The 19,426-nt window shown below is 47.5% G+C and overlaps 1 protein-coding gene across 5 annotated transcripts in view; it reads right to left on the reverse strand.

Moving 5' to 3' along the window:
• Nucleotides 1–19,426, reverse strand: part of TJP1 (tight junction protein 1) — a 180,995-nt gene that overhangs the window by 22,671 nt on the left and 138,898 nt on the right. For all 5 annotated transcript variants that reach the window (XM_032233484.1, XM_032233483.1, XM_032233482.1 and 2 more), the window contains 11 exons: nt 17,734–17,837; nt 16,493–16,661; nt 16,070–16,196; nt 9,209–9,351; nt 6,182–6,287; nt 5,640–5,790; nt 4,232–4,340; nt 3,910–4,129; nt 3,028–3,212; nt 2,350–2,445; nt 975–1,057 (listed from right to left, as the gene is read on the reverse strand). In XM_032233484.1, the coding sequence (XP_032089375.1) occupies nt 975–1,057; nt 2,350–2,445; nt 3,028–3,212; nt 3,910–4,129; nt 4,232–4,340; nt 5,640–5,790; nt 6,182–6,287; nt 9,209–9,351; nt 16,070–16,196; nt 16,493–16,661; nt 17,734–17,837 (1,493 nt within the window). The remainder of the gene's footprint in view (nt 1–974; nt 1,058–2,349; nt 2,446–3,027; nt 3,213–3,909; nt 4,130–4,231; nt 4,341–5,639; nt 5,791–6,181; nt 6,288–9,208; nt 9,352–16,069; nt 16,197–16,492; nt 16,662–17,733; nt 17,838–19,426) is intronic.

Below are 19,426 nucleotides of genomic sequence, written 5' to 3' on the forward strand. Positions count from 1 at the left end.
TGCAAAAAAAATTGTCCCGGTCCTCATTGTTTGTTTGGTACTCAACACACAACACACAAATTAGTGTCCCTTGTACTTGTACTTTTTTATTTATTATCACATATGGTAGATCTGCCCGGAAACACAAAAATATTGGACAAAAATTTGGAAATGGGTGCAAGAAATTACAGGAGAACAGAAAAAAATACAAACCCGAAATCTTTCTACTGGGAATAATCAAAGGGAAATATACAAAGAATATTAAGTACATATTAACACATCTGCTAACTACAGCTAGAATAGCATTTGCCCAATGCTGGAAACAAAATAATACCCCTTTCGGACGAATTAGTGATAAAAAAAAAACTTTGGATTGTGCAGAGATGGAGAAATTAACAAGATAAAGAAGAGTCGGAATATTATGGAATTTGGAACTATTGGTACAAATGGCTGCAAAACGGGAATAAAATTAATTAAGCCAAAAAAACAATATATATAAATATATATATAGAACTGTGCATAAAGGTGTGTAAATATAGAAGCGAAATATTATATACGTACAGGTATGATACATACAGCCTACCTTATGATGACACAACAATGTTGATGTAAGGACTGTAAGGTGTTGTAGAAGGGAAAAAATAATAATAAAAAAATCTGCTATAGAGAACCTGTCGGTGTCAGCTACCTTTGTGACTCACTACATTACTCTTTATGGGAAGAATTTGTCTGGTACTCAATCATTTTGGGTACTCATCACACCTCCTGGAACCAATGAATGATGGGTACCGAGGTAGCCCTGCCCCCAGAACTAGAAGGCACCAAAATTGCGAAAAGCCTGCTATTAAGAAAACAAATAAATAAAATTCAGGTTGATGAATGAACGCTGTGTAATCCTGCATTTTGGGGCCTTTCCAGATTGGGGAAGGAGAGTCGGAAGTACCATTATGCTCATGGATAGGATAACGGGGAACAGGAGCACCCCAATTACTTACTCTGTCGATTATCTGTTTGATTGTGTGAAGGCGAATGATACCCGAGCTTCGCTGGTCGGTTCCAGCATCCCTGGGCTCACTTTCTGTTGGAGGGGGGTGGGAAAAAGACAGCGCACATTATCCATTATTCACCATACATTTGAATGGGTGTCTTGATGCCCCTTTTTGCGGGGGGCCTTGCTCTGGAGAAACGGGCAAGCTCTGGGTGCAAAAAAAACCCTCTATTCCAGATGTTGACGCTCTTCGTTAAAAGTGACACCTGCCGGCTGTTAACAGTGGGCTATTTCTATCGTCCTTCCCCTCTCTGATGTGGCGCAGTGGTTAGAATGCAGCATAGAATATAGTATAATCGTTATACAAAACAAATGCCACGGAATTGGCTGCAGCATTAGCACTACAGGCTAATCCTGTAGAGCCAAGGTGGCGCAGTGGTTAAATGCAGCACTGCAGGCTACTGCTAGATCAGCAGGTCAGCGGTTCAAATCTCACCGGCTCAGGGTTGACTCAGCCTTCCATCCTTCCGAGGTGGGTAAAATGAGGACCCAGATTGTTGGGGGCAATATGCTGACTCTCTGTAAACCGCTTAGAGAGGCCTGAAAGGCCTATGAAGCGGTATATAAGTCTACTGCTATTGCTATTGCTAATCCTGCCCGACTGCCAGCAGTTCGATCCTGATCAGCTTGAGGTTGACTCAGCTTTCCATCCTTCCGAGGTCATTACAATGAGGACGCAGATTGTTGGGGGCAAGAGGCTGACTCTGTAAACCGCTTAAGTTAAGCACTGTGAAGCGGTATATGTCCTAAGCGCTATTGCTAGTCCGTCTGTCCGAGGTGGCGCAGTGGTTAAATGCAGCACTGCAGGCTACTTCAGCTGACTGCAGTTCTGCAGTTCGGCTGTTCAAATCTCACCGGCTCAGGGTTGACTCCGCCTTCCATCCTTCCGAGGTGGGTAAAAGGAGGACCCGGATTGTTGTTGGGGGCAATATGCTGACTCTGTAAACCGCTTAGAGAGGGCCGAAAGCCCTATGAAGCGGTATATAAATCTAACTGCTATTGCTATCTGTCATTCCTTCCTCCCTCCCCTTCCCTCCCAGTGGTTAGGATGCGGTATTGCAGGCTAACTCACTGCCCATTGCCAGGAGTTTGATCCTGACTGGCTCAAGCTTGACTCAGCTTTCCATCCTTCCGAGGTGGGTAAAATGAGGACCCAGATTGTTGTTGGAGGGGAAGAGGCTGACTCTGTAAACGGCTTAGAGAGGGCTGTAAAGCAGCATATAAGTCTAAGGGCTATTCCTAATTGCTCCTCCTAGCTAATTGAGCCTTTTGCTCGACTGAGAAGAGCGGCAACCGATTCAAGAGAGCAGCAAGATGCTTACTGGCAATCTGATAGATGTCGGGCTCCTCGCGAGCCAGCTTCTCCCGGGCAACGTCGGCAATCGGCCCAAAGATGGTCACCGGCCTGAGAAATCCAGCTAGAAAGGAGAAAGCGACGTCAGAGTTAAGTTGTCTCCGGAAAAACCCTGAGTGATGTGCTGGTTTGCGAGAAAGGTTGTGGCCTTGACTCTTGTTCTGGTCGAGGATGGGAGGAATCTGGAGCCCCCAACCCCTTTTGGAGAACATCAAGTAGAAGGACAGATATGGCCCAGAGACAAAGTGACAATCTCCCTGTCCTATCAAGGTTGGAGGTCAAACTTCTGACCTTGACTTTCCCTAGGAAGCTTCCAGGATGAAAAATAAGTCCCTGAACAAGGATCGGAAAGAAGTCCTCTGTGTAAACACAAGCTTTTTCTCACCATTGTTCCTAGAGGAGCGTATTTCCTGCTTGAGCAAGGGGGGGGGGGGTGGACTAGATGATCTCCAGGGTACCCTCCAACTCTGCTATTCTATGATTCTGGGAGGGCCTCCTGCTTGAGCAAGGGGGGAGGTTGGACTAGATGATCTCCAGGGTACCCTCCAACTCTGCTATTCTATGATTCTGGGAGGGCCTCCTGCTTGAGCAAAGGGGGGGTTGGACTAGATGACCTCGAGGATCCCCTCCAACTCTTGGAACCCACCTTCTCGGAGGACCACCCTCTCGTAGGCAGGAAACTTGGTCTGGACTGGTTGGGCAGACAGATCTTCTCGGCTTTTCCTCAGGTTTCGCTTGGAGCTGCGCAGACCTCGGAATCTCCAGAAATCCGCCCGATCCCCCCCGGCGGTCTTTGGAAGGGTGTACTGGACACTGGCCAGCTGTTCGGCTCTGGGCACAACAGACAGGAGGACGAAACAATGGAGGACCAGCAAAGGGAGGGCCTGATGACCTCAAGGAGGACAGCTGCCCGGCTCCAACGTAATCAAAGTGAAAAATGGGGTTGGAGAAAACCCTTTTGAGAATCCCCCTGGACGGCAAGGAGACCCAATCTATCACCTCTAAAGGAAACCAACCCTTGCTGTTCGTTGGGAAGCTGGTTGAGGGGAGAAAAATATCCGTTGGAAAGCTGCAGGATAATCGGACCTTGCAAGCCTCACCGAACCAAAGTTTTAAGCTAACATAATTAAAAATGTACCAGGCACATTTCTAATGTGCTGATTTGTGTCTGATTTTTGTGATGCTTTTTCTGCTTAGCTCCAGCAACTGCTTCCTGTTGGGGCCCTAAGGAGCCCGGGCGGGGAAGCGAGGAGTGGGTTGGGAGGGGAGGGGCGAGTAGAGGCTTGTGAGACGCCCCTCGACGTGAGTGACATCGAGTTGGCCACGCCCACCCAGTCCCATGACCACCTTACCCACATCCACCCATCTGGTCATTAGTATTAGTGGTCCGTGGGATTTAAAATTAGAAACTTAGTGGCCCCTGAGGTCCGAAAAGTTGGTGACCCCTAAACACAACCCTGAGGTTCTTCTAAACGCAACTTTGGCTGCCCCGCCAGAGGTTGGCTTGAGGAACAACGCTGAAACACACCTGTTTTTGTTGGGGATGATGCCTCTTTCCACTTCCTTGTGATTCTTGCCGATCCGGATCGCCAACCAGGAGCCCAGCTTGCCGTTGTACAGGGTGTCCACCACGCGGAAAACTTCCCCTTTGTTGAAGCTCAGCCCGTAAGGAGACTCCTTCTCGTACTCAAAGTGGGTCCGGATGTAGAACGAATCTCCCACGTCGGATTCCACGATGCGCCGATAAACTGTTGAGAGAGAGAGAGAGAAGAAGAGGAGGAGGAGGAGGATGAAGGCTTCCGTCGCCAGTCCAGCGAACCTACCAAGGCCCGTGAAGGCCGCCGACTCACCGTCTTTCTTCTTCTGTGCCAAGATGGTGACTTCTTCTCCTTTGGGAAGGTCGAGCAAGAAGAGAACGGCTTCTTCCCGGATGATGTTGGTGAAGTCGACGTTGTTTACCTGGCGCCCCCAAAAGGAACATCAACGTTACAGAAATGCACTGACGACGCAACGAACCCAACTGGGCAGCCATCTAGTTTTCTGAAACAGCTTTGCTGAACTTATGTCATACTGAGTCATGTTCCAGATGTTCTGTTATTGGACAGTGCCTTTCACAGCCACCTGCAGATGTCTCCCCAGTGTGCATTCTTAGCCTTAGTTTAGTTTAGTTGTCTTGTATGCCGCCCACTCCCGAAGGACTCCGGGCGGCTCACAATAGACAAGGGAAGGGGGATAAATAGACAAAGACAACACTTTAAAAAACGCAACATTCACAATTTCCGTGGGGCTAGATGTTTCACAAGCCCCCCGGCCTGCTGGAACAGCCAGGACTTGGTGGCTTTGCGGAAGGCCGGGAGGGTAGTAAGGGTCTGGATCTCCACGGGGAGGTTGGTTCCAAAGGGCGGGAGCTGCAACAGAGAAGGCTCTCCCCCGGGGAGTCGCCAGCCGACACTGGCTGGCAGATGGAATCCGGAGGAGACCCAACCTGTGAGATCTAATTGGTCTATGGGAGGTAATCGGCAGGAGGCGGTCTCTCAGGTACCCAGGTCCGATGCCATGTAGGGCTTTATAGGTGACGACCAGCACCTTGAAGCGGGTCCGGAGACTAATGGGTAGCCAGTGCAGCTCGCGGAGGATAGGTGTGATGTGGGTGTACCTGGGTGCACCCACAATCGCTCGCGTGGCTGCGTTCTGGACTAACTGAAGTCTTCGAACACTCTTCAAGGGCAGCCCCATGTAGAGCACGTTACAGTAACCCTTCTTCTTAGGGTAAACTTCTCTGCTAATCTCCAACATTTCCTGATGGGTGGTGCTCGTGACGCAACTAGGTAACATCATCGGTGCTTGAAGAGAGTGGGGTTTGCGGAGTCGAGGGCCAAGAGAACTTCTGAGGTCCTTGGTGCTCTCTGAACGTCTTTTCTTGCAGAGATTTCATGGCCCAACTAGGGAACATCATCAGTGCAAGAAAAGAACCAAGGTGAGAGAGCATCTCCCACCACCATCTTCCTCCTCCTCCACTCTGCAAACACCACCCTCTCCTATCACTGATGATGTTCCCTAGTTGGGTGACGAAACATCTGCGAGAAAACCACCAAGCTCAAGGGTGCACTGAGCCTCCCACAATCCGACCCTGAGTTGCAAATACTTTTCCTCCTCTCTGCGTCTACAGATACAACCAGGTGTTTTCTTCGATGGCCGCCTATGCAGCTGGACTGGGGTTGCAGCTGGACTGGGGTGACAGCAGGGCTGCCCACCTACCCTGAGAATCTGATCGCCTTCTTCCAAGCCTTCCTTGGCCGCGGGGCTGTCCTCCAAAACACCGGCCACAAATATGCCAACGTCGTTGCCGCCCGCCAATCTCAAGCCAACGCTGTCGCCCTTCTTGAATTTCACGAGCTTCATGCTTGGCCTGCAAGAAGGAGAAGAGGAGGATTTGGAAGCCGGGTGTGTCTCTGGCCCGGCTCTTCCTTTTGGCCTATCGTGACGGGTTGGTTGACTGTGAAGAGCCACGGAGTCGGTCAAGAGAGACCCCTGCTCATTTCAAGGAGAACTTTGGTCTTGCGGAAAGTACAGATTCCGGCAGCGTAACCAGGAATCCACCACAGATACTCCTTGGCCCAGGCCCACCATTGCCTATACTTAAAAAGAGCCGAAGCCCAGAGAATAGCGGTCCGAATAGCTCCATCATTGGCCAGGGAACAATCGTCCCTCCACTGGACGTGGTCCACGAAGACGATGGCGTTATCAGTCAATGTTCACAGCCGGCGCGAGACACGGGACAGGTGGAAATATCCTCTTACCGAAGCATCCCGTCTTCGTGCGTTGAGTTGGGTAGGGGGCCGTCGGTGGGACTAACGGGTAAGTCCACGTCGGGCTGTCCAGCCTGTGCATAGACGGGCTTCGGTTCTGTTCGGACAAGACAAAAAGGTTGCATGGGATGAAGGATGCCCTTTTGGTGAAAACGAGGCTCGGACACGGCTGCAGTTTTAAGCTCACCCTTTTACGCCATCGGGAATCACAAGAACTCTGCATGCACCCACACCTGGAGCCCTTATGGACAGTACACCGACAGCCACGTTCCCCAACCTCTGCTGAAGATGTTACTCAGCCTGGTAATGAAACGTTCGGAAACCCACCCACAAGCTCAGAGAACGAACCTGGACCTTCCTCTCTAGGGTGGCTTCGTTTTGGGCTGGGGGGGGGGGGGGGAAGGTGCCGAGGTGGCGCAGTGGTTAGGGTGCAGCACTGCAGGCCACTTCAGCTGACTGCTAGTTCGGCAGTTCGGCTGTTCAAATCTCACCGGCTCAGGGTTGACGCAGCCTTCCATCCTTCCGAGGTGGGTGAAATGAGGACCCGGATTGTTGTTGGGGGCGATATGCTGACTCTGTAAACCGCTTAGAGAGGGCTGAAAGCCCTATGAAGCGGTGTATAAATCTAACTGCTATTGCTATTGCTAAGGCATCTAGCATGCCATGTGGGGTTAGGGTTGAAGGGACTAGATCGGGAACGGAGTGGGGGGGGGAGCCCAGATTCTAGTCCTCCTTGAGGGCTGGCTTTGGGCTCTTTCTCCTTTCAGCCCAACTACCCAGGCAAGTTCTCACGATGGAGGAAAATAAGGTGGCGTCAATAAAAAGAGAATATTTGTAGCTCGGGATTGAACGGTGGGGTCTCTGAGCTTGGTGATTTTCTTGCAGATGTTTCATTACCCAACTAGATAACCTTATCACTGTTAGAAAGGAGGAGGAGGGGGGGGGGGAACTGTGGCATTCTTGGTGCTCTCTGAGCTTGGTTATTCTCTTGCAGACGTTACATTACCCAACTAGGTAACATCAACAGGGCTAGAAGGAGTGGGGATGGAGGGGGAGAATTTGTAAAGTCCTTTGTACTCTCTGAGCTTGGTGGTTTCGTGGCAGACGTTTCATCACCCAACTAGGGAACATCATCAGAGCTAGAAGGGAGAGGAGGAGGAGGAGGAGGAGGAGGAGGAGGTGGTGGTGGTGGTCGTCCTTGGTGTTCAGGGCTAGAGGGGAGGAGGAGAAGGTCACACTTGGTCTTCTCTGAGCTTGGTTAATTTCTTACAGACATTTCATGGCCCAACTAGGTAACATCATCAAGGCTAGAGGGGAGGGGAGCTTGTGGAAAGGAGGAGGAGGAGGAAGAGGACTGTGGGGTTCTCTGAGCTTGTTTTTTCCCCCCCTTGCTGACGTTACATGACCCAGCTTCATAACCTCATCTGTGCTAGCAGGGAGTGGGGCGTTTGCTCTCTCGTTTCTATACAAGCTGCTTGATGGCGTTTCCTAGCTGGGTGATGAAACGCCTGCAGGAAAACCACGAAGGACCCCATCAACTGGGAGGTGCAGCCGATTACGTCCTTCGCGCCCTTGAGCTGCTGGATAAAAGGCCGAGATACTAGATCGCCTCAATAATAAACCCGCCGTCACAATAATTACCGAAGACAGACGGGGTGGAAGACCAGGAAGAAAAACATTTGGCCCCTCGCAGCAGCAAGCAAGTTCATTACGTTACACAATTCAGAAATATTAACAACGGGGCTTAGGAGGGAGTTCCAACAGCTGTTTACAAAGCTCCTCCATCACCATCTGGCTGTTAATTTGGAGTGTGGGAGACCACATAAATATAGTAGGAGGGCAGATAATAGGAACGGGGAGGTAAATAAGGAGTCATTATGTGGTGGAATGTTTGGAAGGGAGCCAGGAGTTAATCTTAGGCGTCATTAAGAACACGCTAATCTGGGTCTGGAAATTATCCACTTCCAATAAAGAACGAGAGTTTCCTGGTGTGTATTTCTCACTCAGGCAGGCCTCCATAAAAAGTGGTAAAAGGAAAGGTTCCCCTCGCACATCTGGGCCAGTCGTTCTTAACTCTAGGGGGGCGCTTCTCATCTCCCTTTCAAAGCCCAAAAGCCAGCGCTGTCCGGAGACATCTCCGTGGTCATGTGGCCGGCATCACTCAACACCGAAGGCTCATGGAACGCTGTTCCCTTCCCACCAAAAGTGGTTCCTATTTTTCTACTTGCATTTTTTACGTGCTTTCGAACTGCTAGGTTGGCAGAAGCTGGGACGAGTCACGGGAGCTCACTCCGTTAGGCGGCGCTAGGGATTCGAACTGCTAAACTGCCGAGCTTTCTGATTGACAAGCTCAGCATCTTAGCCACTGAGCCAACGCGTCCCTCTCCATATAAGTGGAGTTATGTACACACACACACACACACACACACTTACACACTTACAATGGTTCATTTAGGGCTACCACTGCATTGCAAAAAAGTGACTTGCGACCATTTTTTTTCATACTGAGTCACCTGATCAAAATTTAGACATTTGGCAACTGACTTGTAGTTATGACGGTCGGAATGTACCCGGGGTTATGTGATCCCTTTCTGATCAGCGAAGTCCACGGGGGGGTGGCAGATTCACTTATCAACCAGGTTGGGGAAAACTGACTTAACAAATCTCTCACTTTGCAAGAGAAATTTTGGGGTCAACTGGGGTCGTAAGTTGAGGACTGCCTCTCACCATCATCATCATTTAACGACCCCGTAATCCCTTGCGGGATGGAGTCTGGGGCAACCGAATAGCAAAATATTTTACTGGCCAGATGCTCTTCCTGTCACCAATGCGGAGTTTTGTTCGGCAGGTATATTTTTCAATGTGCCCAGAAAGAGAAATATCTGTCTCTACCTAGGATCGAACTCACAGACTCCTGCTTTGTGAGGCGAGAGGCACCACCACTAGGCCACCGCACCGCTCCTGAAGCTGCCTGTGTGGAAATTGAAACATGGAAAACGCGATCGCTCAATTCCTTACCGGGAAGTGGCGGAGTCTGTTTGTCATTTTTCTCTGCTACGGATTCTTCTACGGCTTTGGCTAGAGACGTTTCCTCCGCGTTCTTCACGGGCGTGGAAACGGCTCCCGGCTTGCTTATTCTTTCGTCATCTCTACTCCGGTGACTACATCGAGAGAAACAACACACTCCCTTTTCAAATTGGCAAAGCGTAATCAGAGGCTCCAATGAGGAAATCCAGACATTTCATAAACAAAGAGCTACTACATGGGAATGTGGCACAAAACCGGGGGGGGGGGGGGGGGGGGGGAGAGAAGGAACCTGTCTGGGCTCTTTTGCTGGAAGGTGTCTGGAGAACTGGCCCTTCCCCAGGTATGGAAGAGTTTGGACAACTATTTGTCTGCAATGCAACAAGGGTTTCCTGCTTGGGCAGGGGGTTGGGTTAGAAGCAATAGCAATAAGACTTATATACCGCTTCATAGGGCTTTCAGCCCTCTCTAAGCGGTTTACAGAGTCAGCATATCGCCCCCAACAATCCGGGTCCTCATTTCACCCACCTCAGAAGGATGGAAGGCAGAGTCAACCTTGAGCCGGTGAGATGGCAGTTCGGCGGTTCAAATCTCACCGGCTCAAGGTTGACTCAGCCTTCCATCCTTCCGAGGTGGGTGAAATGAGGACCCGGATTGTTGGGGGCGATATGCTGACTCTGTAAACCGCTTAGAGAGGGCCGAAAGCCCTATGAAGCGGTATATAAGTCTAACTGCTATTGCTATCCTAACCCTCCTCCCCAGGCACAGCTAATATGCTCAGGTATTGGAACAGCAAAGAATATCCTTGAGGTTGAGCAGATACATTCTCGTTACTCTCTCTGAATTTGCTTGCTTCCCTGCACCCAGGAAGCAATACTAATTTATCCTTGGTGAAATAATTAATGTGCAAAGCGAGATTGGGTTTTAACAGCTGTTTTTTCCTCCTCCATAAATGAACAACAACAAATGCAAAATCCAGCCCAGAACTCTGCCTTAGCTCGGATGGAGCCACTTCCGGCAAGTAGATGGCACCATCATCACCTCTACCAACTCATAATCCTAGAAGAGACCCCTGTACGCAACAACGCACTTCCTCGAATGAGGACTTCAGCTGTTGCCTGGTAAACACAACCGTTCCTTGAAAGGTCAAGAGATCTGTACCAAAAGCCCTCAACACCGAAGAACTGAGAAGGTGCAAGAATGAGCATGACTGATTACCATGACAAAGATAGGATTATCTTTGCAATGACAATTATTGATTTGTGCAATCATGGGCGTGCCTTACTGCTGACTAAATAGGGGGAAAGTCCTAATGTTTTTTATGGGGGGGAACAAAAAAACCCCCGTTGATTCCCAAAGCAAATATGAATACTAAATTGCCGGCGGCGGGGAAAAGAAATTCACGTAATTTCGTGCAGAAAGGAAAATCTAAAGAGTAGCTTATGATAAATATAAGGAAAACCCCAGCTTGACAGAACATTTTCGGTTCCACCACAAAACCGCGGTAGACAAAAGCGCGCTCGACGAAAGCGCATACGTGACATCATCACAGCGCGACAAAAACATCGCGCTGTGAGCGGTAAATTTAAAATTAAAGCGAAAACCTTACCCTAACCCCCCCAAACCTAACCCTAAACCTAACCCTAAACCTAACCCTTAACCTAACGCTAACCCTTAACCTAACGCTAACCCTAACCCTAACGCTTAACGTAACCCTAAACCTAACCCTAACCCTAACCCTAACCCTTACCTTTCTGTGAATCGGCTTGCTTTAATTTTATTTTAATTTCAATTTAATTTATGTTTAATTTTTTTCGTCGCGCTGCTGATGACGTCAGGTACGCGCTTTCGTCGAGCGCGCTTTAGTGGACCGCGGTTTTGATGGGTCACGACATTTTCTAATCACTCTGGAATCTAGGGGCATGGTTAAAATAAATATTTTTGTTTAATTAAAGCATCTGCTCCTCCTGTATGTTGCAATTTTTAAAAAAAGGTACAATCAGATATGATATTGCTGGTAAACCAAGAGCTAGTTTGGTCTAGTGGCTAAAGCACCAGGCTAGAAACTGGGAAACGGTGAGTTCGAGTCCTGCCTTAGCTGTGAAAGCAGACTGAGTGACTTTGAGCCAGTCACTCACTTTCAGCCCAAACTGCCTCTTCAAGAGTTGTTGTTGTTATTGTCATAACAGGAAGAGGAAGATGCGTTGGTTATGTTTGCGGCCTAGAATTATTTGTAAAAATAATAAAGGAAGGATAGAAGTAAACAAACAAAAAACAAGTGGAGATTCATCCCAAAAACGATATATCTCAAAAGACAAAACAAATATGGGAAGAAGAAGAAGAAGAAGAAGAAGAAGAAGAAGAAGAAGAAGAAGAAGAAGAAGAAGAAGAAGAAGAAGAAGAAGAAGAAGAAGAAGTAGTAGTAGTAGTAGTAGTAGTAGTAGTAGAAGAAGAAGAAGTAGAAGTAGAAGAAGAATTAGAACTAGAAGAATAAGAAGAATTAGAACTAGAAGAATTAGAACTAGAAGAAGAAGAAGAATTAGAAAGAAGTAGTAGTAGTAGTAGAAGAAGTAGTAGTAGTAGTAGTAGTAGTAGAAGAAGAAGTAGAAGTAGAAGAAGAAGAATTAGAACTAGAAGAATAAGAAGAATTAGAACTAGAAGAATTAGAACTAGAAGAAGAAGAAGAATTAGAAAGAAGTAGTAGTAGTAGTAGTAGTAGTAGAAGAAGTAGTAGTAGTAGTAGTAGTAGAAGAAGAAGAAGAATTAGAACTAGAAGAAGAAGAAGAAGAATTGGAACTAGAAGAACTAGAAGAAGTAGAATTAGAAGAATTAGAAGAATTAGAAGAAGAAGAAGAAGAAGAAGAAGAAGAAGAAGAAGAAGAAGAAGAAGAAGAAGAAGAAGAAGAAGAAGAGCAGCAGCAGCAGCAGCAGCAGCAGCACTGGCTATCAAAGATCATCTGCAAGAGATCTCCTCCCAACGTTGACATTTTAGAAGGAACCTAACTCCACAGGTATACACGGATGCCATTCTCCCCAACTCTTTCAACAGGAAGCAAGGAACATCCATATAGTCCTTGACTTACAAACATCTGTCTGTCAACCGATCTTTCTGGGCAGACTCAACCTGCCTGTCTCCCAGATGTGCTCCGGCTCCTCCTGGAACCCTGCCAAGTTCCAGAGGGAAACCAAACCACCCAGAATGGTTCCAGAATCACCACGAGGCCTCTGAAATATCCTCCAGGAGTCACATCCCAGCCCTAGGACGGCTCGTACGGAAGCCATTCCTTAACAGAGAACGGCGTTGAGGAAAAACCACCTCAGGGAGAAAGCTCCTTCAGTCTTACAAGCAAGGGTGGGAGATCAGTCGCCGGAGAGTCCAGGAGCCCCAAAGCTTCTGCCTCTGGTATCTGTGTCTGCTTCTCAGAAGGCAGTGAATGGCCCGCTAACCTTCTTCAGCTCTTCAGGGTTTTCTTGAAAAGCCAACACTCAAACCCGGCATCCTCAAGTGGCCCTCGCTCAGCTTCTCCTGCTCTCCACTGCACCCCACCTTCTGCTTCAATGGGTGAATTGTTTTTCCATGATATTTATGCAGACAAGGACAACTCCGATGTCTATATAACAGCAGTCAATGTCCCGAAAATCTCTCCCATAGCAAACTTAATCTCTCACAGAATCCCATAAAGTTCACGTGGAACTCTTAAGTTCTGCGGAAGCCTCTTTGGAAAAAAAAATCCTTGGGCTGTTCCATTTTTCCACCTGGAGTAAACTTTCCGGGGTAGGATAAAAGCCGGAGGATGCTCTTCATCCCTACAGGTCAAATAGAGCGTTCCTCTCCTTGTTGCAGAAGACATGGCCTGGGTAAGGTGGCCAGATCCAAACCAATTCCGTTGTGTTTATTTTGTACAACAATAAAAACTATGCTATCCGTCCTCGGCCTTCCTCTGCTCAAGACAATAACAATAGTTGAAGTTGGAACCTGCCTTCTGCATCGCAAGAGTTACCCACGATTCAGCACAACAGACCAACAAGACACAACTCAGATTGCCAGCACCTGCAAACGGTTCTACCCACACTAATCCTGGACCCCACTTTGCTCGTGACAATTTTGGGAGGGTCGTTTTATATCCAATTTATGACGACCACTGGCTAAGAACCATCAAGGAGCCGAACTACATAGGATTCCAGATGCTCATCCCGCTGGAATCACCTCCAGCCACGGAGGAGAAAACAGATTCTCCTATAAAAATTCTGAAGGAGGAGAATCGAACGACATGAACCTGGAAAAGAATATCATGGGTCGGACGCTATCTCGACTATCCTCAGTTTTGAACTTTCGAGTAAATATTCAATTTTGTTTTGCTTCTATAAAAAAAAACACACACACACACACAGGAGGGTGCAGGAAGTGTCTTGACACCGTCATTGTTTCTGGATGACAGAATGTTGTTAAAAATTACATTTCCCATGAGTCACCCAAGGTGTGATTTCACTCGGCTTATGTGTTTTGGCAGTAGAGCTTCGACTTGTAACATCTGTGCTGCATCAGGAAGGATCCTGGGTCTCTATGAAAGCATGCTCAACATTGCAGCATTCTAAAATAACCTTCAGTCACCAAACAAGGGAAGTCGGCTACAGGATGATTTCATTGAGGGCCATTCAGCTCTTGCCCCAGGTCCATCTCCCCCATCAAAACATGCATACTTCTATCACGGAGGACTTTAGTAGGGCTAACTCCATACACCCAAGATACAAATAATATTTGAGCCTATTTTATTAAGAGTTGTTTCTGCTTCCATGATGGGGTTTCTCAACCTTGGTGGCTTGAAGAAGGGTGGGCTTTAAATCCCAAAATTCCCCAGCCAGCAGCGCTTAAGAGTTAAAGTCCACTCCTCTTCATAAAGCAGGACGTAAAGTGAGATTTGGACATTAAGTGTGAAACCTACTGGGTCAGGCTGGACAGCCTCTTAGAGCCCCTTTACTTCTATATTAAAGCCACAGCTATCGTTTGACCACCACCTGACGGCTGTGACCAGGGGGGCATTCGCCCAGGTTCGCCTGGTGCGCCAGTTGCGACCCTACCTGAATCGGGAGGCTCTCACAACAGTCACTCGGGCCCTTGTGACCTCTAGGCTGGAATACTGCAATGTGCTCTACATGGGGCTGCCCTTGAAGAGCATCCGGCGACTTCAGCTAGTACAGAACGCGGCCACGCGAGTGATTGTGGGTGCACCTCGGTTCACCCACATAACACCTATCCTCCGCGAGCTGCGTTGGCTACCTGTGGATCTCCGGATGCGCTTCAAGGTGCTATTAGTCACCCATAAAGCCCTACATGGTAGTGGATCCGGATACTTGAGAGACCGCCTTCTGCCAATTACATCCCTGCGACCAATTAGATCTCACAGGTTGGGCCTCCTCCGTATTCCATCGGCCAGCCAGTGCCGGCTGGCAACCACAAGGAGGAGGGCCTTCTCAGTAGTTGCCCCGACCCTTTGGAACGAGCTCCCCGTGGAGATTCGTACCCTCGCCACCGTCCAGGCCTTCCGCACAGCCCTTAAGAACTGGCTAGCCCGTCAGGCCTGGGGACAAGGATAGCCGCCCCTCCCGAATGATGAATGTATGTTGCTTATTACTTTTATTATATGTGTCTTTGTCATTGTTTTGTTATTCCCCCTCCCTGATTTTATGTGAGCCGCCCTGAGTCCCCTCAGGGAAAAGGGCGGCCTACAAATATTAATAAAATCAAAAAAATCAAATCAAAACATAGGCAGAGTTGCAGCTTGCAAAAGAACAGGGAGCCAGTGCCTAACCACAAGATGTTCTAAGCCGATGTCCCTATGTCAAAAGTCCATGTCAAAAGTCCAGGGTTCAATTAAAGTTCGTTAATGACACGTACTCCATAAACAAAAGGAGAAGTAAGACCCCCATCTCCTTATAAGGCTTTCTCCTCAAGGTAACCACTAAGAAATGTGTTAAGTATTTCTGTGTTGCAATGCTTTTGAGAATGTATAAGAATGATTGCTTCGATAATGAAGGTGGTTCAGAACTTGCAATGCTAAGCCATGGGCTGGCTTTCTGAACCTGGCTGCCAAATAAGCTTTTCCTGTATCCTGAGAAGTCTAACGCCTGTCATTTTCTGCAACAATCAAGCCATCAAAGTTGAGAAACACTGCCATTGGGACTTCTCAGTAGCACTTCCACATCACTGATGTATCCAATCCTTCTTTTTTGGGGGCTGGGCCTTTCTCAAATTGTTTTTAATTGTAAGGGGGGGGGGAAGAGAATGTTCCCAGATGCTAATTCTCCAAGAACCCCTTGGTTGAATCTAGTCAAAACTCTTAGCGAAATCAGGACAGCCTCCAAGACCAGAGATTTTCAGACTCTTCTACGCTTTTGGATTCTCGTTGCTGGAACCCATCGTCAGGAAACTTCTCCCTAACAGAATATCTGATTATCTCCAGAATATATTCCGGAGGGAGAAGACAGAGAGAAGTTCCGTGAGGATGGTCTCCAGCATGAATCCAGAAGCTTAGAAGACACTGAAAATCTCTGGTCTCGGTGACCTACCCAGATTGAATCCTGTAACACGTACTCAGAACACGTACATTTGTCTTACGCATCTAATTCCCCATCCTTCCCTTAGGGGGCACCTCAAGAGTGAACCCTCCAGAAGACCAAATCAGAACTCCAAAGAGAAGGCCTTTGAAAGGGTCCATCACCTCACCGATGTCCAGGGGTGCCTCCCCACCCGTGGGCTCCTGCGTCCCGTCCCCCCCCTACAAAGCAGCCATCCTCCCGCCACTCTTTTCACCAAAAAGAAAGGTCTATTTCGAAAGAGCACAAGGCAACCATCACCTGCCATTGTTGGGCTGCTGTGGAGAATGTTCTGACCTCTGGTCAGGAGATCGTGAACGACTGCGGCGGGGCCTGTCATGGGATCGGTTGGAATGATCAGATGCCAGCGACTGAATTTCTGAAATGTCTGTTAAATAAAAGTGGGGTTTTTCATGAGATGATTCAGAAGTAAAAAGATGGCATGACCTTCGCTGAGGGATGAACGCAAAGGCTTGGGCAGGACTTGGGAGGGAGCCGTCCGGCTTTCCGAACTGGATCTCCACTGATTTGCCCCGTTTGGTCAGTGGAAGGTGGACTCTTTGGGCATTTCTTCAGCCCTTCCTTCCCCTGCGGAAGATCCCGGAAGCCTTGCGGCTCCACCTGACACATTCACAACTGTTGGTCAGCGGGGAAGGCAACCGAGAAAAGGCAAGCGATACTCACCGTCTCTTTCTGAAGCATTGGCTGAGTGGATGCTGTCGGAAAGATCTGGGATGTTCAACAAAGTGGCTCTTTCATCCCTCTGGACCACCATTTTCAACTTGCCCTTTGACCTCTCTATCAGGGTTTTGGCGTCTGTCAAGGACATATTTTCCGTGACAGTCCCGTTGATCTGCAAGAGAGCAGAGGGAAAAGACTGGTAGGAGTAACCGATGAGAAGTTAGCCTCTACTCCAGGGATGTCCAACCTTGGCAACTTTTTAAAAGACCTGTGGACTTCAACTCCCAGAATCCTCCCATCTTTTGGGAGATGGCTGGATGGGAAATTCTGGGAGTTGAAGTCCAGAAGTCTTAAAACTGCCAAGGTTGGTCCTCCCTCATCTATACCTTCCTGGCATCTTTGAAGAATTAAAAGGGTGGGTTTGGGGTGGCAAATGTCAGCAGTTTTGTCTAAACCAGCTTGTCCCCATCTGCAACCTTCTGGATCTACTGGAACTAGAGCTCCCTCCAGCAAACAATGATAGATAAAAGGTGGAAGAAAGGGCATTCACTGCTCCCTCAAACTAGATTAAGAATATCCTACCTTTTCTGCCCTTTAAACAGTTGAATTGTTTAGTACTCCAAAATATAGCTGATTAAAAAGCTGGACATTTCAAAGCAACTTCAAGCAGTGGCTAAGAGAATGGTCGTATCTTGAGGATTACTTGTACTTTAAATAAAAGAGATGCTCAAACGCAAATATATATATATATATATAGGAGAGAGGAGGGGGAGGGAGGGAGAAAGAGGAGAGAGAGAAGAGAGAGAGGAGAGAGGAGGGAGGGAGGGGGAGAGAGAGAAGAGGAAGAGGAGAGAGAGAGGAGGGAGGAAGGGAGAGAAAAGAAGAAGAGGAGAAAGAGGGAGAGAGAGGGAAAGAGAAAGAGAGAGAGAGAAAAGAGGAAGAGGAGAGAGAGAGAGGAGGGAGGGAGAGAGAGGAGAGAGAAAAGAAGAGGAGAAAGAGGGAGGGAGAGAGAGGGAGAGAAGAGAGAAAAGAAGAGGAGAAAGAGGGAGAGAGAGGGAAATAGGGAAAGAGGAGAAAGAAGGAGAAAGAGGGAGAGAGAGGGAAAGAGAGGGAGAGAAAGGGGGGAGAGAGAGAAAAGAGGAGAGAGAGAGGAGAGAGAGAGAAAAGAAGAGGAGAAAGAGGGAGAGAGGGAAAGAGAGAGAAAGAGGGAGAGAGAGAAAGAAAGAGAGAGAGAGAGACCATACCTTCAGCACAACATCTCCTTCCTGGATGTTGCCATCTTTGGCTGCCAAACTGTCTTGAGAAATTTCTTTCACAAAGATGTGGCTGGCCAGGCGCAACCCGTATTCTGTGCCAAACGAAAAACGAAGCGAGATGTTGTCAACCCGGAACAAGGACAGCACAACTTCCGTAAACCTGCTTTCTCTGCCAACTGCACTTCCCTGGACTCTACCAATTCCCACAGAGCATGGCAGGTTACATTTTGGGGGTGGGGGGTGGAGGGAGAAGTTGATCCTTGTTTGATTCTTTCTTTCTTTCTTTCTTTCTTTCTTTCTTTCTTTCTTTCTTTCTTTCTTTCTTTCTTTCTTTCTTTCTTTCTTTCTTTCTTCTGTCTCCTCCTGGGGTAAGATGAGAGGCTGTGCAGGAGAAGACCTTCTCAATGAAGGTTTCCCATAAGTTGTCATGTTCTACCAACAATATCCAGTGCCCTCTTTATTTTCCTGGGCTTCTGTCCCGCCTAGCCCAGTGTACTTCAACATTGGCCCTTAAGAGACGTAGACTTCCCAAGATCACCTCTTTTAAGATGTGTGGACTTTCCACTCCTAGGATTGACTGAGGATTTCTTGGAAGTTCAAATCCAGACCTCTGAAAATGGCCAAGGTTGGGAGACAATGTTCTAGGAGAACCACTTGAAGTGATGACCCCTCATAGAAGTAGAAGAGAAGGATTAAATCCATACTTTTCAACAGCTGGGATCAACCCTGATCCAGCCCAACAGGACCTATTTTAGATTTGTCAGCCAGGGAGGGCTGGGTCACCAATCCCTTGTTTCTTTTTCATCTTCTATAAGTATAATCTTTATTGACATTGTACATAAATACAAGGAAATTGGGTGTTTTTTTTTTTTGAAGTATAAGTATTCTCTCCTTAAACACGTGGTTTTCAAATGATGTGAGGATGTGATGCTCTGCAAAGATAAAAGGACTTGGGCAATCACCTTTCCCCGCCCAGGAATGAGGTGAAAGATTTTACCAGGATTAAGGTTAGACAAGAAACAAAGATTCCACTCCCATTTATTAATGAAACTTTTAAATTATGCATCGTAGGGATTTTTAGAGTTCTACCTCTGCAAGATTTCATGAGGAAAAAAGCACACAACGAGTTTGGGCACCAGCACTCAGGAGGAGGAGGAGGAGGAGGAGGAGGAGGAGGAAGGAAGGAAGGAAGGAGGAATAATAATAATAATAATAATAATAATAATAATAATAATAATAATAATAATAATAAAAGAAAGTCAAGAACATCTATTAATCGAAGTAAAGAACAAAAATCTACTGAAGGCCCAACAGACGAAACAAGAATATAGAAAAGAAGTGATAAAATCAAGAATGGAGAGTTGGCAGAACAAAGCATTGCATGGCCAATTTCTGGAAAAAATAAAAGATAAAGTGGACAGTGAACAAACTTGGTTATGGTTAAAAACAGGTACATTAAAGAAAGAAACAGAGTCACTAATCCTGGCTGCGCAAGAACAAGCTATCCGCACAAATGCCATCAAGGCCAAAATCGAAAAATCCTCTGATGATGCCAAATGCAGACTTTGCAAAGAAGCTGATGAAACTGTTGATCACATACTCAGCTGCTGTAAAAAAAATTGTGCAGACTGATTATAAATTGCGGCACAATTCAGTAGCGCAAATGATCAATTGGAATTTG

This window comes from Thamnophis elegans, chromosome 16 (genome assembly GCF_009769535.1).
Source record: "Thamnophis elegans isolate rThaEle1 chromosome 16, rThaEle1.pri, whole genome shotgun sequence".
Classification (NCBI taxonomy): Eukaryota; Metazoa; Chordata; class Lepidosauria; order Squamata; family Colubridae; genus Thamnophis; species Thamnophis elegans.